Genomic DNA, 26,053 nt, shown 5'->3' with positions numbered 1-26,053 from the left:
GGCGCGTGTGTTTTGAGGGTATGGATGTGTTAGCATGTGTGTGTTGGAAGTTTATAGCGGAACGGTCATAACAAATCTGACCACCGGAAAACAAAAATCCCAGACTCTATTTATAAGAAATAGCTGAGCATGACAGTCCCCCCTCAAGCTATGGTTGTGTTGGCAGTGGGCTGTGCACTGTCAGCTGTGTGATGCTAACCTAAGTGGAACCTCTAAAGCAGGGGTGTCAAACTAATTTGAGATGGCCGGCCATCATAGACCGAATGCCACTGCATTGGGGCCGGACAACACGGTCAATAAATACTTATTATTCCAACCATCTTGACAAAATGATTTGCCATGGATCAACAGTTTAACCATTCTTGGTTTTTTATGTTATTTTTTAAATTATTACGAATCAAATCTATCGATTTAATATTCCAATTTTCTTTTCTGTTTTTGTAGGGTATCCCTTCAAAACGATCCCTCCAAAATGGTGTTGCATTATTCCCACTCAAAAATGTTGTTCCCAATAATAATGCTAGCATGTGGATTTTTATATTAAGTTTGAAAATGAAGAATCTGGTAATTATAACAAATTGTGAACAAAGAATTAAACATTATTCTATTGTGGCGCAACTCGAGATTGTCATGATTACATTGAAAAGAAGAAGAACCCTCTTGTCCTTGCATTCTACTTAGTGAGCGTTGATGGGGACCTTGGTTTAAAGCGGCTGAATCTTTTAATTAAAATAAAGATTGAAGAGCTACAACTTGAGTGTAATTGGTTAGAAATGCCCGTGCAATCGATCAGCTATTACTGACCGAAACGCTCTGTGAGAATATCTTCTCCGGTTAACTACGCCTGGACCTGTATGACACGAATCCGATTTTAGACCAGCCCTGGCATCGTCCCTCTCCCCCAAACCGAGATATTCGTGTGGAGGTATCCCCCGTCCCTACCAGCCCCCAGACCCCCCCAGACCCCCCCCCCACCCACCTGCGCGGCGTGGCGTCGTCGTACGGTGGTATGATGACCACGCGCACCGCCACCGACGTCCTCAGCAGGTCAATCATCTGCTCGTGGGTCAGTGTCGCTACGGCCACCTTGCAGATCTCCACCAGCCGGCTGCCCTGCCGCAGGCCCGCCTGCCAGGCGTAGCCGTAGGGCTCCACCTGTGGGCGAGGAGGACTCGTTGCAGGTCATGGTACGTAAAGGGAGGTCACCTCCCGACAGAAAGGATAGGAGCCGTGTTCTAGGGAGCCTGAAGCACTGCCCCGACACTGCAAGAAGGAACACTCGATTTCCAAGGGGGTGATCGAGGCCTTAATGCTGCTGTACGTCTTCTGTCCATCCCGCTGTAGAGCTGATATTTGGACAGCTGGTCAACACCGTTGGACACACTGATTGTTCCTTCGCTCCCCGCTGTAGGTAACTTTAGGACAGATCAAAGATATCCGTCCAGTATCCAAATATCCATTACCAAAGGTAGGTTTGTTATGATGTTTATGTTGCAGTGACTAAACCACATATTCAGAGTTTAAGCATGCATTTGTAGCGTCTCATTCAAGGAATGAGGTATCGCTGCTTATACAAGCGGCAAGAATGGCAATGTTTATTTATGTGGAATTACCGTTACTAAGCCACCAAAACGGGTTGGCATTTATGCCGTCAAGATGATTACAATCGCAGACAAATATGCGTGGGTTGTTTGCAGCAGTTTGCTGACAGTCGGCCGCCGTGGCAGCGGCATTGAATGAAGGTAGAGTAAGGTGAGAGAGGCTTTGCATGAGGAACCTACAGGAACGGCCTTTTCTCTGAGCTGCTGCAGAACTGAAAGCTCTCAAACCTTCTACACCGCTACTTAAGGAGCTGCATATCGGAGTACGTGTCTAGGGCATCACATCTGTCGCACGGCACTCTGCGGAATTGAAATGCAAAATAAGATGACACAGTGAAACGAGTCACCCTCAGATCAACCCACCTCAGCAACGATGCCCTCGTAGTTGACGTGGAAACCCAGCTGACCCAGGCCGTTGCGGCGGAGTGTCATCTCTGATGTCTCGCAGCCTTTGGTCAGGAACTGGACCCAGGCAAGTATGGGGAGGGGGTGAGACAGGAACATTTTCATTATTCATCATTCATTATTCATTCAACAACAAGCAGGTCACAGTAATGGGGAAAATCTTTGCATCAGGGCAACTGATTGCGTGATGTTTGTGGGTTGAAAAAATGTGCTTAAGTGATCCCTGAGGGACCTGTAGGACTATAAATAAATATGAACTAAAATTCCAATAACAGGCCATAGCCTAAGTAGTGCACACAATCATGTGTGCACTACAATCATGGGCGCGCACACATAAAAAACAAACACACACACAAAAGTGACACTCTTACAGTGGACTTTTATTTGAATAGATTTCAGCTCTCCTCATTTATTTTATTTATTATAAATGCATTAATGACCCGAGTAAGCCATGGCAGGAAGGAACCTGGGGTGAAGGAAACGAGAAGTAAGGGCTGTCAATAGAGGCGTTTGTTAGGCGCTGGGTGAGGACCTCTGCAGAGAGAGCCCCGCCGCGCAGACAGACTCTGACACTGGGTACCCGGGGGGCTGCTTTAAATATGTGCGCACGTGGGAGTAGCAGCGGGAGAGTGCCTAGGAAATTATGGCTCGCTGGGGGGGACAGGGGGGGGGGGGGGGGACATAGAGGAATGAATGAGAGAGAAATAGAGGAGGGAAGGAGAGAGACACAGAGAGGGGGAGACACAGAGAGGGAGGGAGAGAGAGAGAGAGCTTAGTGAGAAGAATTTCATTCTGAAAGCCGAGTTCCCCTCCTGGTTTTGAGGCACAGAGTCGCTGTAGCGGTCCAAATGAGTGGAGATTAATGCCAGATGCATAAAATGAGACATGAAAGCAGTGAGCTCCTGAGCTGTACCAATAACAGCCTGTGTGTGAGCCTATGTGTGAGCCTGTGTGTGTGTGTGTGCGCGCGTGTCTGAGCCTGTGTGTGTGTGTGTGAGAGCCTGTGTGTGAGCCTGTGTGTGTGTGTGTGTGTGTGTGAGCCTGTGTGTGTGTGTGAGCCTGTGTGTGCGTGTGCGTGTGTGTGAGCCTGTGTGTGTGAGCCTGTGCGTGCGTGCGCGCGCGCGCATGCGTGCGTGCGTGCGTGCGTGCAGAATCAAAGCCAATGTCGGATTTAGACATTTTTTTGTTAGGCTATATGAATACACATACACGCACTTGCACACACACAGACACACAACAGTGAGTTGGAAGACGCTGTGAAAATCAAGGCATTCAAAAGGACTGATGATTACATAAGGAAACAGCTCCTTTTATTTATTTATTTCCCCCCCCCCCCCTCTCTAGCCAGTTCCCATGGAAACAACAGAGGAAGAGCTTGGACCAATTACAGAATGTGTGTCTGCGCAAGGCTGTGTGCGCTTTGAGTGTGTGAGTGTTGGCGTAGGTGTGTTCGCTCCTTTTGCCCGCACATGTGATATTTACAAGTGGGTTGGCCAGAGGTGTTTACGTCGAGTGCCCTGCATCAGAGCGCCTGTGCTGAAACACCACGGCTTGAGCCCGTCGCAGCCGCTTCCACCCAGTCGCTCCACTACCAGACTTGATGCCAACAAGGAATAAAAGGCCAGGCAGAAGGGTCAAATTGAAGCTGCCCGTCCTCAGCTGGCTGCTATTAACCTAAAAGGCAGACGAGACGGCCTTACCTACAAAACAAAAGCCATGAACCAGAAGGGAAAGGAACACTGTTGCCTTTCATTTCTGGTTCATGTTTTTTGTTCGTCCATAACTTTTGCCATCATGTCGATTTGCAAGATTTTGTTCTTTAAAAGAAAAATAGTTACCGTTAAAAGCCGAGATGTTACCGCGCGTGTCTGGATTGTTAATGAAGGGGGTGTGATCGGCCACGTTTGCCTGGAGGCTACACGGGAGATGCTTACATGTGTAGCCTACTTTTACTTCCTGTGATGTAGCGCAAGCCTATTATCCAGATATACAACCGCGCCGTGCGTAGGCTCACTGTAAAGGCTCTGGGTCTCGTGTGTTATGATGTCTAATAGTCAACCAATTCGGCGATGGCCTTTGGTTACATTCATTATTTATTGGGATTTATGTAGAGTTGTATACATGTGGAAATAGCTTGGAAATGTATCTTTGGGTTGAAGAAATTGGGCCAACATAAATACCCAGTATGCAGAAGCTGAAACTGCGTAACACACCGACTCTTGGGACGTCCGTGCCCATGAAAGGAGGGCTGTGGACGGCCTCACTCACCAGCTCAACCTGGGGGGTCAAGCTACAGCGGACAGCTCTGTTATGAGGTCTAGGAACTGTTATCTAGTCTGTAGGAGCAATGTTGACAGGAGATGACTATGGCTGCAATCGGTTGGCTATACGTAAACGCATCGGTTATGCTGTTTGAAGACATCGCTTCCAGTGAAGTGGCGGAGCAGCAAGTTAGTTTAACGTAAAGCAGAGGAGATAAGCTAAGTCTAGGTGCACTAAGTTTAGCCCAAAACCTACACAACCGTTCAAGGGTTTTGCGTCACTTAGAAATATTTGTTCAGTCTAGACATGTTAATGTGGTAAATGACTCTTTTAGCTCGAAACGGCAGATTTTTTTATGGAATATCTACATAGGTGTAAAGAGGCCCACTTCCAGCAACCGTCACTCCTGTGTGTGTTCTAATGGTACATTGTTACGATAATCGGGTTAAAAGGCTAATTGATGATTAGAAAACCTTTGTGCAATTATGTTAGCACAGCTGAAAACTGTTGAATAAAGGCGTGAGTTTACATGGAAAAAATGAAATTGTCTTGGTCACCCCAAACTTTTGAATGGTAAAAAAACATAAAACACAGGGAGAATGAAGCCTGGTGAGCTGCAAGCATCCCATAACCGAGATCAACAAAAAGCTATTTCTATGGTTAAGAGAAGCCTACCCTTATTGTGAGTCAAGATTAATTATGTTAATTTTTTCATCACAGCCTCAGTGACTGAACCTAATGACCCTTGTGCACAATGGTTTTTGAGACACGTGATTGGCTCCTGCAATGGGCAAATTTTAGGTTGATTGGTCGAACACCTGTTAAGGGCATATATCAGTTGATAAAGATGGGGGGCCGATCAATCGGTGCATCACGTAAATGGATTCACCTCAGTTACTGACAGTGAATGACGTTCATCTGATGAAGCTGCAATAATTTTTGGTATCAAAATAAACATGGTGTCTGTTCACAGGGTGGTGAACTTGGTTAATGGGAATTTACTTTCAATACAATTCCTTACTTTGATTCTAGAGGTTGTAGATGTATTTGTCCTTGCGTACCAAATAAGTTATTTGTGTGGGAAGCCCCTGAAATACTTTGCTTTGTTGCTTATTGATGAGACAGTCTGTGAGCATGTCACATGATTCACACGTTTGTTGCTCAGCCATTGAGTCATCGTCTCTGAACCCTGCTGCATAAGAACCCAGAAGGCCATGTCTGACTGGGCAGGTCTAGTTTGCTGGGCATGTTGACTATCAGACGGCCAATACGTCTCACACAATCGTCCAACTTAAGTTGACGACTTAAAGGTGACACAATATACCACCAGGTGTTAGTGAGATTAGCCGCTACAAGCTGTTTTGAAAGTCTGCCACTTCTGACATCACAAGTGGGCCTGTCCACCTAGATGCATGCTGGATAGATCCGTCTACCAGCCTACCCAGTGCTCATCCGTCATACATCTAGGTGGACACGCCCACTTGTGATGTCAGAAGAGGCTGATTTTCAAAACGGCTTGTAACGGCTAATCCCGCCTGGTGGTATAATAGGTCATCTTTAAAGTGATCCCAAAAGTGGTCGGTAGCACCCTGAATCTTTATAATAAACAGAGGAAACATGTCCGCCCTCACCTCCAGCCGCTTGACCACCTCCTTGAAGTCGTCCGCGTTGTTCCCCGCGCTGCGCAGGCTCACGCACTCGCCGCGCTCGTAGAAGACGCGCAGGGAGGCGGCGCCGCCCAGCGTCCAGCCGATCACGTCGCGCGTGGCGCAGTTGAACACCAGCGCCCGGGCCTCGCGCTCCAGCAGCACCAGGAAGTCGTTGGAGAGCGCCAGCAGGGCGTCCACCTCGCCGCCACCGCCGCAGTGGTCCTCGGCGTGCACCGCCCACGTCACGGCGCCCAGGCTGCGCAGCTCGGCGCCGGCGTACGGCCGGCTGCGCTCCTTCTTCTTGTGCGCCAGCGAGATGAAGGGGAACTTGCCCGAGGGGTCGATGGGCGTGCTGGTGGCGTGGCGCTCCGCCAGGTCCCGCAGGTACTCCTGCCGCGTGCGCGTGGCCATGGCGCGGAACTTCTGAGACTTGTGCGCCGCCCCCTCGCCGTTGATGACCTTGGCCAGCAGGAAGTCCCGGAAGACCGAGGACTTGGGGAAGGTCACGCCCTCCGGGATGGGCGGGCCGAAAGCGGGCACGTCCTTGGAGCGGGTGACGGCCACACTGAAGGGGGGGGGGGGGGACACACAGACCACATATGGAGATCAGCGGGCACAGTACTTTGGGCAGACAACAAGTCTGGTGAGGTCGGAAGAACAAAAAGGCATGATTGCGGGGAAGATGAACAAACGCATACCTTGCCAAACATGGTGGTTGAAACTAACTGCACCTCCCAGATTTTGTGAGGTACAAAATCTGTATGAATCCTTCTCTAAAGTTGACGGCAATTCTAAGTTGTGTGCTATGAGCCAGAAAAGCGAGGCTTTATTTGATTTGATATACCCGTGTCTCTTACTAATAGTAACGTTCACCGACCAAACCGAGACCGCATTGAATATAAAACAAGTTCCGCTAAAGGAAAATCAAATCCCCTTCTTTTAAAGTGTGCTGGCTGCTTTAGAAGGACAGATGGAGAGACAACAGTAATCCATCGTCACACAATGTTGATGATTTGACACATCCCTAAGTCACAGCGCAGGTGTTATACTGCTGCATTAGTCTGCCATGCAGGTAGCATTTACTTTCTTTTGGGGTAGAGATGGAAATCCTGATTTTAACATTTGTAATGCTAACCCTTAAAAAAAATTGTGCTGAAAATGAGTTGTTGAAGGAGAGGCCCTAGGTTTATAGGAAGGGTACACTATGGGTACCTGCAAACCCTTCATCATAACTGCTCAACAGGGTTTTCCCTAACCACTTTTCCTTTGTCAAGATAAAAACAAGACAGGATAACAACAAGTCTGTCTCTTTGAGATTCACATGAATGAAAATACATCTCATTGTGTTTTATCCTCAAAAGGCAAATTCTCTGTCTGGGTGTAGTCTGGGGTCATAGGCCAAGTGTTGCATCTCGAAACATTAAATACTCTGTTGACTACACAGGGTGTTTGTTGCGCTCAGTGTTTTGGCGCTGTTGGCAGCTGATGTGTGAATGAGGTGCTAGTAAGAAGCTATAACTACTGCCATTTTGTAGTACTGTTGTGTGAGCCATGCTCTACAAATTCTGGGGATTTGTTAGCACATAGACTGCATAACCAGATTGGACAAATAAGCCAAGGCTCTGTTTCACACACACACACACACACACACACACACACACACACACACACACACACACACACACACACACACACACACACACACACACACACACACACACACACACACACAACCAAGATGAGTGTGTTAAGCTATTCCAAGATACCTTTATGTAACAATCCCCATCTTGAATTCTTTAAAAAGTGTTGAAATAATCATAGTGTTTTTAGCCATGAAAATGCGCCGTGTGAAAGACATTTCATTTTCATGGAGAACACATGAAGAGGTTCTCGATGGGCTGAGCGAGTGATTGCACACAAAAGGCTATTCTCTCTCCTTTTATTATCCGTCCCTCATCAACGACGTCGCAATAAGAGCTCTGAAAAGCACTTTGTGGCCAATTGTGAAGGGCCCGGTCCGTGAGTCACCTGAACGCAGCTGTGACTCACAGAGGGGGGGGCAGCGGAGCGAGGGCTCGGATCAACGGCAGAGATGCACAGCGGCAGCAACACGGAGCAGGACGAGGACACACACAGACAAACAGATGGTGGAAGCAGAAATGAACACAAGCACACAAACACAGACCCCCCCCCCCCCCGACCCAGGACACAGCAACACACACACACACACACACACACAGAGCCACACACTCACACACGCACCAACACACAGCAACAGGAGGCTAAAAGGTAGGGGAAAGCAACACGCATGCCTGTGGTTGCAGTGTTTTGCAGTCTTATTAATATCTAATGTGTGGGCTGCAGCTCTGCGACCCACCGCCCACCGGGGCAGCCACAGAAAGGGAACAATTCAATACCTAGCAGTAGGCGGCCGGCAGGTAGGTGTGTATCTGTGTGCATCTGTGTTTGTGTGTGTGTGTGTTTGTGTCAGTACGTACGTACCATGGTGAACAAAAGCTCTCAGATATATATGATTAACATGTCAAACTACCACAAAAAGGCGCACACGTCAGACTTCTAAATTTGTTAAGGGTTTGTTAGCTCTTACTGGAGAGTGGAATGATAATGAAGAGGGGAGTATTGTGTTCATTCATTTCTCTTGTGGTGCAAAGTGCAACTGCAGTCTCAGGATGCCAAACCCGGGCGCTGAGAGCTTCTGAGAAAGTTACGACAAAGGCAAACTTTGGCTCAGTGTGTCTGATGGTTGGAGAAACAAACCCTGGGTACCAGACAGGAACTTCAGGCTGTTGTTACTGATGGTCGTCTCCAAGGATGTAGCAAGGTAGGTTCTATAAACATTGATTTAAATGAACCTAAATCGCTATTGGACTATTTTCCCAAAGAACTAAATATTGTACTGGTGGCTCCAACTATAACACTTGATGATGCGCGTCTTTGATGATATTAAATATGAATGTATCCCTTAATGTCAATAATATTAAGGGAACACGTGACATCATCAAATTTCAATGTGTCAGTCAAAGAGTTGTCTTGTCCTCATTATCACAGGAGATTGGCTTGCACAGTTATGAAAACATAGATATGTTTCTCTTACTTTAGGCCTAGTTTTAACTTAGGTTAATCTCACACCCCGATGCCCCAACCTTATCCTGAAGAACTCAAACTAAGATACATTATGTACTTTGTGAAGCTACAGCCAGACCGAGGGAGTCAACAAATTCATCGTCACGTGTCCAACACATGCACATATGGCTTTAGTCCGTAACGTCAACAACAAAACACACGTGTTTTGCAAAGTGGCGCCTGAAGAGTTATTTTTTGTTTGCTCTGCAATAATTTGCTGCATAGGAAACGACTGTGACTTCAAAAGAAAATGGTCCATGTGTCTGTGTCTCTCTGTGTGTGAACGCGCGCGAGCGTGCGTGCGTGCGTGCGTGCGTGTGTGTGTCAGCAAGAGAGCGTTTGAAATGTCACTTTCAGTTGAACTCTCTAGCTTGCAGTATTATGGGGAGAATAATGAATCAATCAATTTCAATAGCATTGTAACACTTTTCTTTTTCCAAATGGTACCCACTGTATGCTTAATACTGAGCCGGGGATTGCCTGAAGGGGACACCATGGAGAAAAACAGCTGTGGTAAGTTATAATCTTCTTCCATAATTCCTTTCCATGCTGGGCTGAATTTAATAAACCCAGTATGTTTGTTCAAAAGGGAGGATGTGCAAAAGGACAAATACAAACCATAGACAACCGCATAAATCAACTCACGAGGTGTAAACCGATTACATTACACCCATTAACTCAGAACAAATAAACACTGACAAACAGGAGAATAATCCCCACAACACTGTGATGGTTTCAGGGCATGTCAGAGGCGGGGACAGCGTGAGAGCTGCGCCCCCCCCCCCCGGCGAGCCGCGTGCGGTGAGCTCTCACCTGTACCAGGTGTCGTCTGTGCAGGGGTTGTGCGCCCGCACCACCACAAAGACGTGCTGGAAGTGCGAGCGGATGTTCTTTGGGGTGAACGGCTGCGCGCCGGGCTCTTGGAAGACGATGGTGACGATGTCGTTCCCGATGTGTCGCTTCCGTAGCAACTGGGAACACCCGGACAGCGGGCGAGAGAGAGAGAGACGTGTTTAATCAACATGTATGTGATTTCATATGGATTCACACCAGGTCCAAGATCTTTTTGTAGCATAAATTATTATTCATGACGTGGTGTAGCTTTACTCCAACATTAATAATGACATTATTGACCGTAAGAGTAAACTCTGTCCCCACTTTCCGCTAACCCTGCTAAAATTCTGCCCCTGTATTGGTCCACCCAGCACTGTCCTGCGGGCAGCCTACCTGCTGCTTGTTGTTGGGCGTGTAGGGCAGCATGGTGGACACGTGGAACATGATCTCGTAGTCCTTGTAGGTGGTGTACAGGGAGTGTGTACCGGTGGAGTCGGCTGAGCAAGGGGAAGGCGGAAGGTGTTTGATGTGAGTAAGTGAAGTGTGATCTACGACACGGTTCACAGAACTGTGTTTCCCAGTTGACAGTTTATCACTTCCGAGGTTGACAACATCCGACAAACTCATCTGTGGTCATTCGAAAAGTTTCCCGAAGAGATTTTCGTGGATATTTTATTAGACAATAGTTTTACGTTACCGAATAGAATATATTCAATTATTTATCCCATATCCTTGGTGCAACAGGTGCATCCACCTTTTAAAAATCATAAATACAATACATAATTTGAAGGGCATCACTCAAAATCCTTTGTTGTGCACGCCTGCCTGTGTCTTTGTCTGTGTGTTTGTGTGCCCGACCATACGCACTCTTGGTGTCCAGCTGCGCCCGGTACTTGGAGAAGCCCTTGAGGCGCACACGCTCGCCAATCAGCTGCAGGAACTCCTCCAGGGCGGGTCCCGCCGCCTCGTTGTTGTACATCTCCTCCTCGCTGCTCTGGCCCGCCGCGCAGTACATCACCCCCACCTTCAGCTGGAAGCTCAGCTGGGGACAGGGAGGGAGTGAGAGAGAATGGGAGAGAGAAGGGAGGCATGCAAAAGAGAGGGAGAGGTGAAGATGAGAGAGAGAAAGAGAGAGAGCGAGAGAGAGAGGTTAAGCGGTATGAATGACGTGGGTAATGCTCTTTGTTTCCAGGTTTTACAAGGCGTTCCAATGGCATTCACTGTCGCTGAGGGAATCTTGTTGACATTCAAAACAGAAATCGGTTTTCTGTTTTGTTTCCGTTTAATGAACAACCAGCCTGTGTGATTGCGTTGCCATTTTTCCAGAAGTGCTTGAATGTACCTATAATGAATGTCATGTTTTCCCCCATTCAACACCATGATCTCAGTCGGTAACGCCCCCATCCTCTCACTATATTTTAAATGCATTACACGCAGAAAACAATAATCCTATAATCGTCTTTTAAAAAATGTAACATTGATTATTATTTATTTTACTATGGCTAGTAAACAGGAAAAAACATCAAACAGCTGCAACCATGAAGGTATCGGGAGCTCGGTCTGAATTGTTTTGCTTTACTTATTTAACATCCAATTACGTAGTTAGAGTTGCAATTCGGATGTTAAGAACAGATTTAGTTATATAAATGGCAAATAGCTCACTTTTATTGCAATTTTATTCTTTCTAATTTAGAATAGACTTAAAGCGCCATTACAACTTGCAATTTGACATGTGTTTTTCCTTCCTCCCTTCAGATATGCACGGATGCGTTTCGCAATGAATATCAGTCTGTTCTTAGCTGGGAGGAAGTTCATTAAAATCAGCGTCTCTCTTGGCTCTTGCTACGTTTTTCTACTGCTCCTGGAGGGTTGTGACGTGTATATTCTCGTTTATACTTATATGCATGCTCATTTGCATTATATATTATAACGCTCACATATTTACTGTATATTCTCCCTTCAACAAAGAAGTTTCCTCCTGTAGCGAACCAGAGTGTGGATCCCTAAAGCGGTGTGCACGTCATGGTGGAGGCGGGCGCTCACCCCTTGCTCGTCCAGCTTCATCAGCTGGTCCGTGACCTTGGGCGTGTTGAGCGCCAGCCGCAGGCAGTGCACGTTGAGCTCCGGCACCAGGTGCTCCAGCACCTCCTTGAGGGGCAGGCCCCGCGCCAGCCCGTGCTTGGAGGTGGAGGGCACGGCGTCCTCCATGATGGAGCCCCGCAGCGTGGCCAGCTAGAGGAGGGCGCGTGGGGAGACCAGGGGAGGGCGGGTCAGAGCATGGACCGGCTCCATCAAGAGCTTGATCGACAGGTATGATGCTGTGAGCAGACGTTCAAGGTTCGGGACGGATTGAATACGGTGCAGAAGATATGATATGAGCACATTTTGGCCATATTATTGATTTAAACAGTGGCATAGCGAAACTACCCTGCAGTTTATACAGGTAAAAATTAATGATTAGGCATCTCGAGCCAACCCTACCCTGGGATTAAAAAGGTCAGACAATATGTAAACAGTACCCAACAGAACCAGAAAGGGTGACCAAAAACCGTGAAACTATCCAAACCTTAATTCACCAGAGCCGTTCCACCCCTAAGGGCCTGATAGAAGCTCAACATAAATCACTGCAGCTGAGATGGTGAGGTTTATATACAAGGACAAAGGTGCTTCAGTTTAGGTACGAGTTTATGGATAGGCTCTGATGGTGCTATGTCAATTGTGTCCGTTTCACTTTCACTTTTCTTTTAACATTTCTCTTTGTAATCACTTTTATGATCCTTTAAATCTCTTTCAAATCTGAAATTGTGAAATTAATGTATCGAAATAATAAACAGCCAACAACAGTTTGTGTGTTATAGGATGCTATATAAATGATCTTGCTTGCCACAACAGCAGCAGCTTTGTGTTTGCTTCTGGAGTTCCGGTGTTGTATTTGTTGTAACAGGGTAGTTCAGTCTCTGACTGTGATTTATTTTCGGCTTTGGTTTTAGCTTCGGATAACATCAGGAAACATGATCAGTGTGCTGTGCGTGCGTGCGCGAGCGTGCGTGTGTTTGTGTCTGCTTCCGATGCGGAAGGTTTTAGGCTTCAGGCAAAACAAAAGAGAGCAAAGACAAAAAGAGGACTTTGAATAAATCAAGAGTTGCTACAGAGGCTCAGGACGATGTCCGAAGAGGACAAAACACAATAGGACTGAGCTAACACATGCCATTGGTCGAGAAGGTGGACCCCCCTGACCCTTCTCTGAGTGGGGGGGTCAAAGTTCATAACGTGTAGTTGTCGGGTCGGGATAAGAGAGGCAGAGATGGAAAACAATGGCATTCTTAGATGACAATCTCTTTTCACCGATGCCTTGCAGCCTGCCCATGGCAACACACACACACACACACACACACACACACACACACACACACACACACACACACACACACACACACACACACACACACACACACACACACACACACACACACACACACACACACACACACCACTTCCTGCCCTGAAAATAGCAACTACAGCGGGGGGAAGCATGCAAAATAAATTAAAAATATATATTTCTAAAAATAAAATAATATCAACCCAATTAAAAACACCTGACTGCAGTTTGCCCCTGCGTCATCTCCATTAGACTGGAGTGGTCGTTACTCACACCATCCGTTATAAAATTCTTTGGTGGTCTATGTATTGCTTTCCACTCGAACACCTCATGCATTATTTTAGTGCGAGAGCTGGAGAGCGACAGCGCGCTCCTCTAATGGAGGCGGTGCTGATGAGGCCGAGTGGGCGGGGGCGGTCGCACTCCGGGGATGTGCTTATCGGGAGCGCGGCTAGGCAGCGGGCCTACAGATGGTGGGAACAGCCAACGCTATGAAACGCATGAGAATTTCCCCCTCAATAATAAAAACGCATTCGAGCCGCTGATAATAAAAGAAAAACGGGGTCCTTAACTTCCCACAAGCTCCCACAGGGGAGGGCTGGTGCGCTGGAATCAGTGTTCTCTAGTTTGCCGCATTGACACTAAAAGTTATGGTAGCTCCGGTTAGAACAGGGAGCCCAGCGCGTAGTCGTACATAATAGTACGTTTGAGCCAATGCAATGCTATTATTATCAGCATTATTGGAAATGGATCCGCTAATAATTTACAATTATATATTATTATTTCATACAATAACACTAGCTTTACTGTCAATTTTGTTCTAGGTTGATAGAATAATATAAACAAATAAAGATCAACAGGAGTTTTTGGGGAAACAGAAATGATGTTTTGGTTTTGTTTTTCACCGTATTCTTAACATGCACGGCAGTGAACCGAGCCACAGAGGATAGCACTAAGAGGACACGCATCACCTCCAAACAGCTAGAAAACACATATTCTCCCCAATAATGGCGATGAGTCCAGATGCATAAATGTGACGATCCTTGAAGCAAGCCGACACATCCCACTGGAGCCTGATTTACAGTCGGCAAGCATGAAGCGCGAGAGGCGACGTGAACCACAGTTCACGTAACCACGGCCCTCACGGTTCACCAGGCCATCCATCGAGTGTCGTTAACCTCAGGAAAACGCGGACCTCCCCGGGCGAGTCGTGAGCGGTGCATCAAGGCGTCCCCACGTGCCACTTAAAGGGGAGCGTTGCGGGCCGAACCCTGTCATTGCGTGACACGACGGGGTCAGAGAGAGCGCAGAGGGCCAGCCCCCGCCCGCGGCGTACCTCGCTGGTCCTGAAGATCACGCGGTAGTTGTACTGCTGCCCGTGGTCCTTGTGCTCCTCCAGCTTCTCCCGCCGCAGGCTCACCGCCACGGGGCCCAGGCTCTCGTCCACCCCCAGGTAGTTCCAGTGCTCTGGGAGTGGAGCGGAAGCACACACACACACACACACACACACACACACACACACACACACACACACACACACACACACACACACACACACACACACACACACACACACACACACACACACACACACACACACACACACACACGTTTTAGTCGTTAAGCAGGCGGCACTTACCCTAAGCCAGTTACAAGTGCGACTGAGAATAATTATACAATCAAAAGTGTCGACAATCGCAATCAGAAAGAAGTTAGCCATTCACTGCATTTCAATGAGCGGTCGTTCATTGGAACAATCTGTTAGCTGAGATAAAAGTCATCTAAAGTTTTATTAGGGAAACTGACATGTTTTAAAAAGGACTATACTGGCCTGGGGGACAAAACCATCATAACTCTGTCTCTCCTGGCTTCACTAAAACTACAGTTACGAATTCCCTTGAATTGAAAACAAAAGCTAATGCTATTGCTGGTATTTGTGATAGGGCACGTTCACACGAGAATCTGTACAACAAAGTAACTTCTGCCAAATATAGGTAACAGAGGTTTGATAACGATGCCATGAGAGGCGGTTACCACGGTTTACCCACAAGTCCTTCCCATTCGGAAGAATAAATACAACCTATATCACATGGCCCATGGCCTAGCGGTCAACTCAGTCCACCTCTTCCTTCTGCCCACCTCTGAGAAAGAAGTACTTGCGGTAGTAGTAGGACCCCAGGTCCACGTGCTCCACGATGTAGCGCTTGCCCCGCTCCGTGTGCTGGCCCTGCCCGTCCTTGGGGGCCTCCAGGACGGCCACGCCCGCGTTGGTGAAGTGGCTGGAGAGGGTGCCGTCCAGGGGCCCCTCCTCCGTGCTGCCCAGGGAGCCGCCGGAGCCGCCCCCGCTGCCAATGCTGCCCTGCTGGAAGACGACGGACAGGGTTCACCCCGGGGTGAGTCCCTCTCCTCAGCGTCACCGGTCAGACGGGGCGATCCTCCCCCCATCGGTGAAGCGTCCGGGGCTTACCTGTTTGGAGGGGCAGATGCTCCTCTCCCCCTCGCCGCCGATCTCGTTCCTGAAGCAGGGGCAGCTGAGCACCAGCTCGTTGCTCTTGTCGTCCCCGGGGTCCAGGGCCGGGTTAGCGCCGTGTCCCGAGCCCTCCTTGGCGCTCAGCTCCTCCTGGGACCCGCAGGGGGAGCCGTACGCGGCGCTCTGATTGGAGGAGAGGGAGGAGGAGGCCGAGGCGGCGGCGGCGGCCGAGGCGCCGGTGGTGGTGTTCTTGCGCTTGCCGCCCGACTGCCGCGTGTGTATGAGCTCGTTGAGGTCGAAGAGCAGCGACTGGACGTCGAAGTGGGCGAAGCCCTTCTGGCATACCCAGGGCTTGTGGACGCTCTGGCCGCCCTCCTCCGCCTTCCCGCCGTCCTCCGCGTCCGAGCCCGCCCGCGACGCGTCGCCCTCCGCCTTGACGCTGCGCAGCTTGCGGAAGATGGACTCCCCGCCAGTCTCCGACTTGGACCTCCTCTTCAGGTGCTTCTCCCGCTCCTTGAGGCGGCTGGCGGGGCTGCCGCGCGTCTGGCCCAGCGGCCCGTCGGGCAGGTCCAGGGCCGCCTGCTTGACGGGGGCCACCGTGAGCAGCTCGCCCAGCCTCTCGGGGGCCGGGCTGCGCTGGTCGGGGGCCTCCGACGACTGGTAGCCCTTCAGCATGTCGAAGAAGCTCTCGCCCGAGCCGCCGTGCTTGTCGATGGAGGAGGTGCTGCCGTACTCGCGGTGCATGGGCGTCCAGCCCGAGAAGGACCAGCCCTCGCTGCCGTCGCCGTCCAGCTCGCTGATGGTGATGTCGCTGTTGCTGCGCTGGCGGATGCGCCGCATGCCCTTCCGCGGGGAGCCCTGGTAGCCGTCGGGCGACAGGAAGCGGTTGTCCTTGCCCTTGCTGTGCATCTTGTTCTTCAGCGTGTTGTGGATGTTGCGCAGCATGGACGAGTCCTGGGGGCTGATGAGGTGGCCCAGCTTGGCCGACAGGTTGCTGTGGGCCGCGACGGCCGTCCCGCCCCTCTCCCTTTCTCCGCCGCCGCCGCCTCTTTCTCTCTCTCTTTCTCCTCCTCCTCCTCCTCCTCCCCCTCCACTGCCAAGGCTCCCTCCCCCGCCGCTGCCCCCCGAGCCCCCACCTCGCTCTCGCTCGCCGCTCCCCGAACCCGAGGAGCTACTGGTGTTGGTGGAGCTGGGGGAGTCCGTTTCCACGGTAATGTGCCAAACGCTGCTGCTTCCTCCTCCTCCTCCTCCTCCTCCTCCTCCTCCTCCCCCGTCCTTCCTGGGGGGCCAGTCGGCCACTCGGGCGCGCACCCCCATCTTGGGCACGCCGGGGTTGGTGCCCGGGGCGTTGGAGCCCGACGACGAGGAGGAGGAGGAGATGTGCGTGCTCTCGCTGCGGGGCGGGGGCGCCCCGCCGTTGGGCAGGCGCAGGCGGCGGGTGTAGAACTCGTCAGAGGCCGGGACCGAGCCCCCGACCGAGCGCTCCGTCTGGGAGCGCTTCAGGCTGGTCATGGTGCGTGAGGGTGGAGGTCGAAGGCCGCGGGTGGAGACGTAGGGGTGTGGGGGGGAGGGGGGGGGGGGGGGGGAATGGGGAGGGGGGGAGGGGATGGTCGGGATGGAGGTGAAGAGGGGCTCAGGTGAAGACCAGCATCATGGGGAAGGAGGAGCGGCCAGAAGACACTTCAGGGCCACCGTTCAGGGCGCTGCTGGGAGGGAGAGAAGAAGGTCTGAGATTAGATTAGTAAGAAAAGGGAAAACAAGAAAGAACCAAAGAACAGAACCAAAGGAATGATAATAAGAGCAAACTGAGGGGTAATGGTCTGATCAGAACTGAATCACCAATCAGACATATTGCCCAGCATTGTTTAGTGAGACAATACACATAATTGGGCCTTTGAGATAACCCAACGTGTGGGGAACCGGGCAGACAAAACGTGAATTACCAAATCATAAGCAATCACCATTATTGTGAAATCCTCTTTCAACTCAAGGGTCTGTGTGTTTCCTGAGCTCTTTACGGCCTTTAGGAGGCCGATGGAGATAGAAGGGACTGAATGGGGGGCGGTTCACCACCGTGGACAGGTTTTGTTCAAACCACTGTCTGCATTCTGAAGCACACAACGGGTCCCTATACAATAAACTCTGCACCAGACAGACATCGGACCAAATGGAAACAGGATAGACAGAGGGGGGGAGTGGAAAGGGGGGTGTTCACAGAAAAACACACCATGGTTGGGGGAAATTAGTAAAAAGAGGAAAAAGGGAAACTAAAACAGGTCGCCTTTTCTCCAGAACACTTATATTAACGACGTCATCGAACATGATAACATGATTAACATAACAAAAAAACGCAATCGTTATTCTAAAGGACCGCACGGTTCTGAACAGTGCATGACTTCTACAACTGTGAGAGACTCAGTCTCCCTCCAAGCCAGGGCTGCAGCTTCCTTCACAGAGCCCCGTTGTGTTGCCATGGTGATAACAGAAAAGACCGGTGCATAGTTGTGTATGCATGTGTGTTTTTACGTTTCGAAGAAAAAGGCACACACATCTCTCTGTGCGAGTCAAATCAACCTCGGCTAGCAGTAAAAACAACCTAGAGGCCATTTGGATATGGGAACATCTGAAAGAGAGCCTGTGGATGTTTGGTCCAATCGATGATGATCTCATTCGGCACCGAGTCTGGTCTTTAAAAAAAACCCGCACATCAATCTGCAGTGTGTGTGTGGGGGGGGGGAGGGGGGGGGATCTTCAGCCCAGCGACAGTTACGTCCAGCGCTGTCAAACTACAAGCCTACTTTTAAAGATATCAGATGAAACGCAGACATCTGCCGCAGTAGCGCCACGGTAACCTGTAGCAGACCAGAATACACTTAGTTTTTTACCCATGGCTGGCGCCTTCATTGTGATCAAGTGAAGGTGAGAGTTGTGCTAAGCGTTGTTCCAGTTTGCTGCCTCGTAAGGACCGTATGGAGAGTGCAGCCACAACAACAAAGATAAGACAGTTTGAAGCACATGACACAAACGTTGCCCGTCTAGGCATCTCTCAGCTCTAGTAAAATGCCATTGCTTTCACGAGATGCGATGAACTCTGTTCTTCATCCACTAATGTGTTGCCAAGCAATCTGCTGTTGATTGTGGGGGCTGATGTATTACTATTGAGGAGTGAAGATTACGTTGACTCACTACATTGGATGAGTTTTATTAACTTACAAGATAAATATTTTCTTTGTATGATTAATTAGCAGTAGGCAATTTTCAACTTAATCAAATGACATTCTAGCAGCTATTTTTAAATCAAAAGTTCTGCAAAATGAACAGAGTGGGTTTAGACTGTGCAGTAGGCTGTCAAAAATGTTTCAATCCACTGGCCAAAAAATATCAGGCAAGAATATAAATGCACCTCCAATTCTTTCAAACAAAACAAATAACAGCTCCCAAAAAATGACATTCTTTCAACATCCGTTTCAAAGAGCAACATCCCACTTCATTGATACATTAGGATGTTTCGAATGCGCCCCATTCCAAGGTTCGAAGGGTACCTTACAGAGAAACAAGCAGAACAACAAACAAGGTTGTCTAAGTTGAGACAAATCCTAAGCACGAATGCAAGCACACACCTGAGTGCTTTGTCTGCTGCTGTGGAGAATGATAATTGTACATAATGAGAGATTAAGAGAGGGAAAAGGATACAAAAAAGAAAAAAGGACCCGAACAAGGAACGAGGAGAAAGAGATATATGGCCAGTAAGCAAGAAGAAGACCAGAATAATGGCAGTGCGGGGGTGATCCAGTGCACCGACGGCCGGCCAATTAGCCCGACAGCCAACTCACTAACCTTTTTTTGCGGTTAACCTCTGTCCGAACCAGCCTGGGTGCCCAGGCTGAATGTATCCCCATCACTGCTTAATGTCACTAAGTGCTGTCGAGGGCGACCTCAAGTTTGCTTCAATTGGAAAGGCGACACTAAACAGCCCGACTTCACAGGCTTGGGCCTGGAGAGATGACAGGAGCGCAGGATGCCTGCTATGCCTGAGTCAGTGTCATGCGGCTGGCAGAGCTCTTTGCAAGGGGAATATACTGGAACTCCAGAAGAAGTACTTTTTTTGGCTGGCCAAGGCAAACTCCTTATGTACTTAAAGTAGTTTTAGGCCTAAAAAAGAATTTTGTTCGGTTCCGATTTCCGACCGAACCTGTCAATTTATGTGCGACCCAAATTATTTTATGAGCTGCTGTAAAATAAAAAGAAAGAAAGAAAAAAGTCCTACCTATCATTCGCTGCCACTGGAAAAAATAAAATAAATTCCCTACCCACCCATGACCTCAACTGACAACCAACAGGAACCAAACTTTTTTTTTGTTAGGCCTTAGTTCGATCACTGAACGTTCAACTGGTTAAGACCAGTGAAGACGGGGGATCTGAATTCTCATTTTAGATATGAAACAAAATAATGACTCACTATTGATGAACACAAATCTATGCTCACAATGCCATCACCTGAGTTCTGGGAAGTTACAAAATCTATGGAGATGCAGAAAGTGCTGAGAAGTATATAACCTATGCATTTTCAGTATTCTGTGTGATTAAGGGTGTCACCACTAAATGACAAACATTGTAAAGCAGCAGGTAAAGATTATGCAACAAAAATGTTAAGTTGTAATGATGGCATCAGAACTATGACTGAATTTAACTAAGCCAGGTGATTATTAGAAGCAATGGAGTAATTTACAAGCCATGGAATTATCGTGCAGAAAGTCGTCATCTTCGATTTCATCTAAATGATTACGAGCAGGTGTTATGCGAGGTGTCCAGACTTCATACATAGGGGACTAGCTGTACTGTGATGACCTCACTTCACCTGCTTTCTTGACGTCATCGTGGTGTTAAAGTGTCAATTTGCTGGAGGTCAGGTCATCGATGCAACATAACTGCCAAAATAAATGACACAATTTCCCACACTCAAGCAGCCTTGAAGTTTCACAACTACTGCTAGGCATCTGACAGATTCATAGTTAATTCACAACATTAACAGGTCCTAATCGCCCATTCGATATAATAAAGTAATTAGATGATTGCTATGATTAACCATGTGATTGGGCTAAGGGGTGCCATAAACTCAGCTGGCTTTCCTGGTGGGATTTCGTAAACCACAATATTAGTTTTTCCACCTCGTAATGGTTACAAATGGCTTGGATTTGTCAGTTAAGACTCCTGAGAGGATGTCTACGTCTATGTTAAATAAGAGGGCAGACCTCACAACTGCAAATTCCTTTCCTGGTTACCAGAGGCAAATCATCCTCCGCCATCTTTCGCTCTCTCCCGCTCTCTTAATGTGTAGCCTATTTTTGTGGTGTTGTTTATTTATTTATTTATTTATTTATTTTCCCCTTTTGTTTGATTGTCTGTACTGTCTATGTGTATTCCTTTCTTATTTGTAAAGCGTCTTTGAGTACTTAGAAAAGCGCTATAAAAAACAGATCAATTATTATTATTATTATTATTATTGTAATTTGGAGAAGTATTACAAACGTCTATACCTGGATTCGATTACATTTTGCACATTGGTGGCGTTTCTCTTGTCCCACCGTTTTCTTGTACATCACAACATCACATTGCAAAGACAGCATTCATTTTGGAAGCATAGGAGCATTGGAAGGTTAGTTATTATGTTGGTAGTAATGTTTTTTTCATCATGGTTTAGTGATTCATTGTGAAAAGATTTGTCATAGTGGGGGAGATATGGTTGTGTTTGGAAATGCCACAAGGTTTTCATTAGCCCGGGTTACTGCATATTTAAGGTTGAATTTCACAGTCCTACTACTGTTTTAATTCTGCTCAATACGGGGTTTCGGCAACAAAAAAAATCCCATGATGCATTAAGATGTACAAGCCAAACACTGCTGGTCCGAGAGTCAAGCTGGCCACCCTACTGCATAGTAACTTGATAAAAGCCCAGCGGTGGGATTGCAGTGGATGGACCAGATCCAAAAGAGAACAAAGCTTTCCTGTAGGATGATTAACAGACAGAAATAATAAGCATTATTAAGCAGACAGTCACACTAAGAGACAGACAGACGTCATCAGGGCACTGCGGCTGGGCAGACACTGTGACTCACCCTGTTCACACACTGCTGTCGAGATGCCACTGGGCGTGGGCACTGACGGTTAGGGCAAGCAGTGTGTGTAATAAGCAGAGAGCCAGAGAAAGAGCCTCAGGGTGAGGCAGCATGGGTCAATTAAACCAAAATGTGACTTGCATACCTGCAGTGGGCACGAAAAAAGGATCTCTCACACACACACACACACACACACACAGTTACGTAATGTGGACCAATTCCAGTCCAATTAAGCAGCAGAATAATACAAGAAAAATGCCTCTCTCCCAGGCTCAACCTGCACTCATCTAACCAGACTTTTATGACTTGCATGTGGAGCTGCAAGTCACGTTGCAACATGATTCAAAATAGCAGTCCGCAGCAGCCATGAATGAGGAAAGCTAATGATATTTCGAGAACCTGCTGTGCCATTCTTGCCCTTAGCAGCCCACGCCCGGTGGCTGTAGCCTGTCCTCCTCTCATCCCATCTCCCATGGCCTTTCATTTGCGGGCAAGGGGCCAGACCGAGACACAGGGGGTCCGGTCGAAAGCAGAGGAGAAGGTGAACTCGGGCTGATTCTGGTTGGCCTTGACAGCAGTCAGTCATTAGGTGAGAGGTGGGCGGGCCTGGGGAGACATGCTGAGCGCACCGTTCACCGGTGACATTTTAATTGTGTGAAGAGGTAAATAGGGGAAAAGTTAGGGCGTCTCCTAGGAAACCATAGTGTGTGTGTGTGTGTGTGTGTGTGTGTGTGTGTGTGTGTGTGTGTGTCAGTGTACGTGTTTGCATGCACCATTCCCTGTGCAACAAGCAGATTTTAGAGGTCTGCTAAACACAACCATATGCTAACTATATGAAGCAGAGCCCAGCAACCAAAGAAAGACATGGCACTACTCTCGGTTCCATCTTATCTTCCCTTCTCTGCAACCCACCACGCGCCACACACCCACACCGACAGACACACACCCACACCCACACACCGACAGACACACACACACACACACACACACTCAGTCCAGGGGGATGCTGCTAGTTATTCGACATCTACAGGGTGTTTTGTTATTAAAGACATGCACTTGTATCGCTGGTGGTTCGAGACGTCAGTGCAACCCGAGAACGACGGGGCCTAGATAAGGGAAGCGCACCACACACACACACACACACACACACACACACACCACAGACTATTTTATCCCTTGGAGAGCAGCCTCCCGTTCAGTTGCTTGTTTTTGAAGTTTTAACTTTTAATGTCTTATCCTATGATCATGGAAGCTACCCTCCAGGCTCCAACTCAATCCAGCCACACACTTCCACCTACTCCTGTCGATATTTTCTCATTGCAAAGTACTAGACTACAGTCTTCAGCACAATTACCATCTCAAGGTAATGCCACTGGACACAATGTGCCCCCTGAGCCTCATTGATTATGTGCAGTGCACAAAAAAAAGGAAAAAGAACAGCAAAATCCATTGACCACATTTTAACCCCAGGAGTCAGAGAGAAGCCCATTAAGCTGCTCCTAGGTGTCTTAACTGCCTACTGGTTGAGTAATTGACCAGAACTTCCCCTCGTTAAAAATGAACGCACGTAAACAATAAAGCCTAAGTCGTAGCTTTAAATCCGATAGGAAGGGACAACTTTAAGATAGGACACACACACACACACACACACTCACACACACACACACACACACTCCTATGAAAAACTAGTAGCTGGATACGGCTGCATTCACTGAAAATAGTGTTTCTGTTTTGACTTTTCAGGATATTTTCTTTATTATTATATTATGTACTGCATCATTATGTTTTATATCTTCCATTGTTCTATTGTCCCACATACATACAATGAAACCTCTTTGTGTGGTAATATGAGAGCCTGCCTGCCAAAAGAAAATCATCCGCAATTGTAGCAAGAGAAATAGCAGAATGGTCTTTAAAGTGAAATATTGTTTCACAGTAAGAACCATCTCCTGGCTGAACCTCCTGGAATGAGTCCAGAGGCCAGGAACAAGTATGGCCGTTGGACAATCAACATCCTCCTTAAAGTTAACCCCCTGTATCCCACCTACGTATCAGGCTAGCTTTGAGGTTTGAAGAAGTATTGCATTCACAGCATATCTTGGTGTATAGCTTCATGTGAAACTGCCTCAGGAGCAGGATTTTGTTTCGTTCCAGGTGGAGGATTGCAAACACAATGAAACGGTCAGCAACACATAAGGATGATAGGGGAAAACGCATCCATTTAGGCCCTTCTTTAGACACAGAAATATCATTGTTGACATATAAATGGGACTCTAGAATAATGCTGCAGCAAATGATTCTTTACATGATTGATCCATACATTGAGTTGTTTGTTTGTTTGTTTATTTGGTTATCATGTTTAATCTATGATCAATTAGAATCATAAAGGGATGGTCAAATGAGGCAATAAAATACTAATGGATGCTAAACGCCAAATAGATGTTTGTATGGATTTCTGAAGAGACTAGGCTCCTACATACTCTTCAAATGTTGAGGATTACAGAGAACAGCGTTGATGTTAATTTAAGAGAGCTACAACTAATTGCCGTAGGTTGGTACGAGGTGGAAGGGTTCTAAAATTATAAAATAGGTGTAACCGCAGATGTTGCGGAAAAAAATAATCAATAGCATTTTGTGTAACTGTCAAATGCAAATCAACAGCGCCTAACAGGCAAAGAGCTGACCTTTTAGCTGCATTACTGGAAAGAATGGGCAGTGGAGCTTGGATGAGTAAAAAGGAAGTGCCTTTCCTTTCTTCTCAATGGTTTTCAGTCACATTTTGGGGACATTGGGTGTCTTTCATTAGAAGTTGGTTGATCCCTGGGTGACATGAATTCAGAAGGTGCAATGTTCAGTTGTTTCAACTGAATTATACATTTATATTATGCATTATAAATATGCTTTAATGCATTTAACAATTTCCCCCTCTTAGTTAAGGTCTAATAATATGTATTTTTCGTATTTATGGCACATACTGAGTATTTCATCCAATTACATTTCTCATAACTCATAAGGCTTGCCAAGAGCTGGCTATAGGTAAATAAATTAACTTCACAATATGACAACAATGTGCGTGTTTGTGTCAGCATCTGTATTACATTTTGCAAAAAACATAGGCTACTAAAAAACATAGGATAATAAAGGCTAATATAATAGACCGTAATTAAATGATGCATTTATGAATGAAACAGTGGGTGGTCTCTGTGGAGATGGAGAGGTCGGTTCTATATGAATACACACACATTCACATCGGATCATGACAAAACCCCCGTCGATTCAGAGCATGTGGAAGCAATTGACTGATTACCTATTTTTAATAAATATGAATGATGCCCATCTGTCTCGTGAATGAATGTGACACCATTCAACCAAGCAAAACCACACAGTTCTGACAGAGGGCCACTGCCATTACACAAAGGAGTTATCATACAAGGAATAAGGATAGTTATTGAAAGCAAAACACAGACAATTTCATAAAAAAGACTAAAACCGTCAAATTCCCAAGACCTTCTAGAAGCTAAACTAATGCTGCGGTGCTCATTTAGCCCATCCTCTGTATCCCCTGAATTTTCCCAACGTTAAAAACTCAAAACTTTCCAGACACGACGGCTCTACAGAATAGATTTTTTTAGCTAATTTAATGTCACATTATTTGTTCCGTGGATGTGTGAAGATGTTTGACAAATCGTATTTCTGCTGAGCCAGAAACTCAATGAATCCAAATCCATTTAATGTGTCGTTGAATAAAGTTATTTAATTTAGGGCTAAGGGCCCTGTTCTTAATAAGAACCTTTTCATTTATAGCCAATAGTCACTAGTCAGAGTGTTCCCTGTACAGTTGACAGCTTTAACTATCCGCTAATCTTTTTCATATCCAAGCAGTGGGTATTGTAACATAAATCTCCTCAATCAGCACATTTTGAATACAAATTGGGAAATCTGTGCCTATAACCTATAATCAAGCACTAATCAAACAACAATACATTTTTGCAAGCAAAGTGGCTGTCATAAGTTGGCATTCGATTCCTAATAATGTTTTACACACAAAATACTATCGATAAACAAAAAGCATACTTCCTGTTTCACAAAACAAACAAATTTAGTGGCGTCAGAGTGAAGCTAAAGAAGACAATGGAAAGTTTATTGCAATGGAGTAGAATAGCAGCCAAATGCCATGCTTGCAAAGAACACCC

General features: G+C 47.3%; 1 protein-coding gene across 2 annotated transcripts in view; it reads right to left on the bottom strand.

The window, feature by feature from the left end:
- Positions 1-26,053, bottom strand: part of sipa1l1 (signal-induced proliferation-associated 1 like 1) — a 67,224-nt gene that overhangs the window by 16,731 nt on the left and 24,440 nt on the right. Inside the window, exons 3-12 of one of the 2 annotated variants that reach the window (XM_030345363.1) lie at positions 15,742-17,450; positions 15,414-15,636; positions 14,611-14,741; positions 11,939-12,127; positions 10,763-10,937; positions 10,289-10,392; positions 9,875-10,032; positions 5,900-6,482; positions 1,965-2,063; positions 980-1,155 (exon numbers count right to left, since the gene is read on the bottom strand). In XM_030345363.1, the coding sequence (XP_030201223.1) occupies positions 980-1,155; positions 1,965-2,063; positions 5,900-6,482; positions 9,875-10,032; positions 10,289-10,392; positions 10,763-10,937; positions 11,939-12,127; positions 14,611-14,741; positions 15,414-15,636; positions 15,742-17,256 (3,353 nt within the window). In that variant the 5' untranslated portion in view covers positions 17,257-17,450. The remainder of the gene's footprint in view (positions 1-979; positions 1,156-1,964; positions 2,064-5,899; positions 6,483-9,874; positions 10,033-10,288; positions 10,393-10,762; positions 10,938-11,938; positions 12,128-14,610; positions 14,742-15,413; positions 15,637-15,741; positions 17,451-26,053) is intronic. The other variant, XM_030345364.1, reaches the window with a different exon arrangement.

Source organism: Gadus morhua, chromosome 21, assembly GCF_902167405.1.
Source record: "Gadus morhua chromosome 21, gadMor3.0, whole genome shotgun sequence".
Lineage (NCBI taxonomy): Eukaryota > Metazoa > Chordata > Actinopteri > Gadiformes > Gadidae > Gadus > Gadus morhua.
This window is presented reverse-complemented; position numbering and strand designations above follow the sequence as displayed.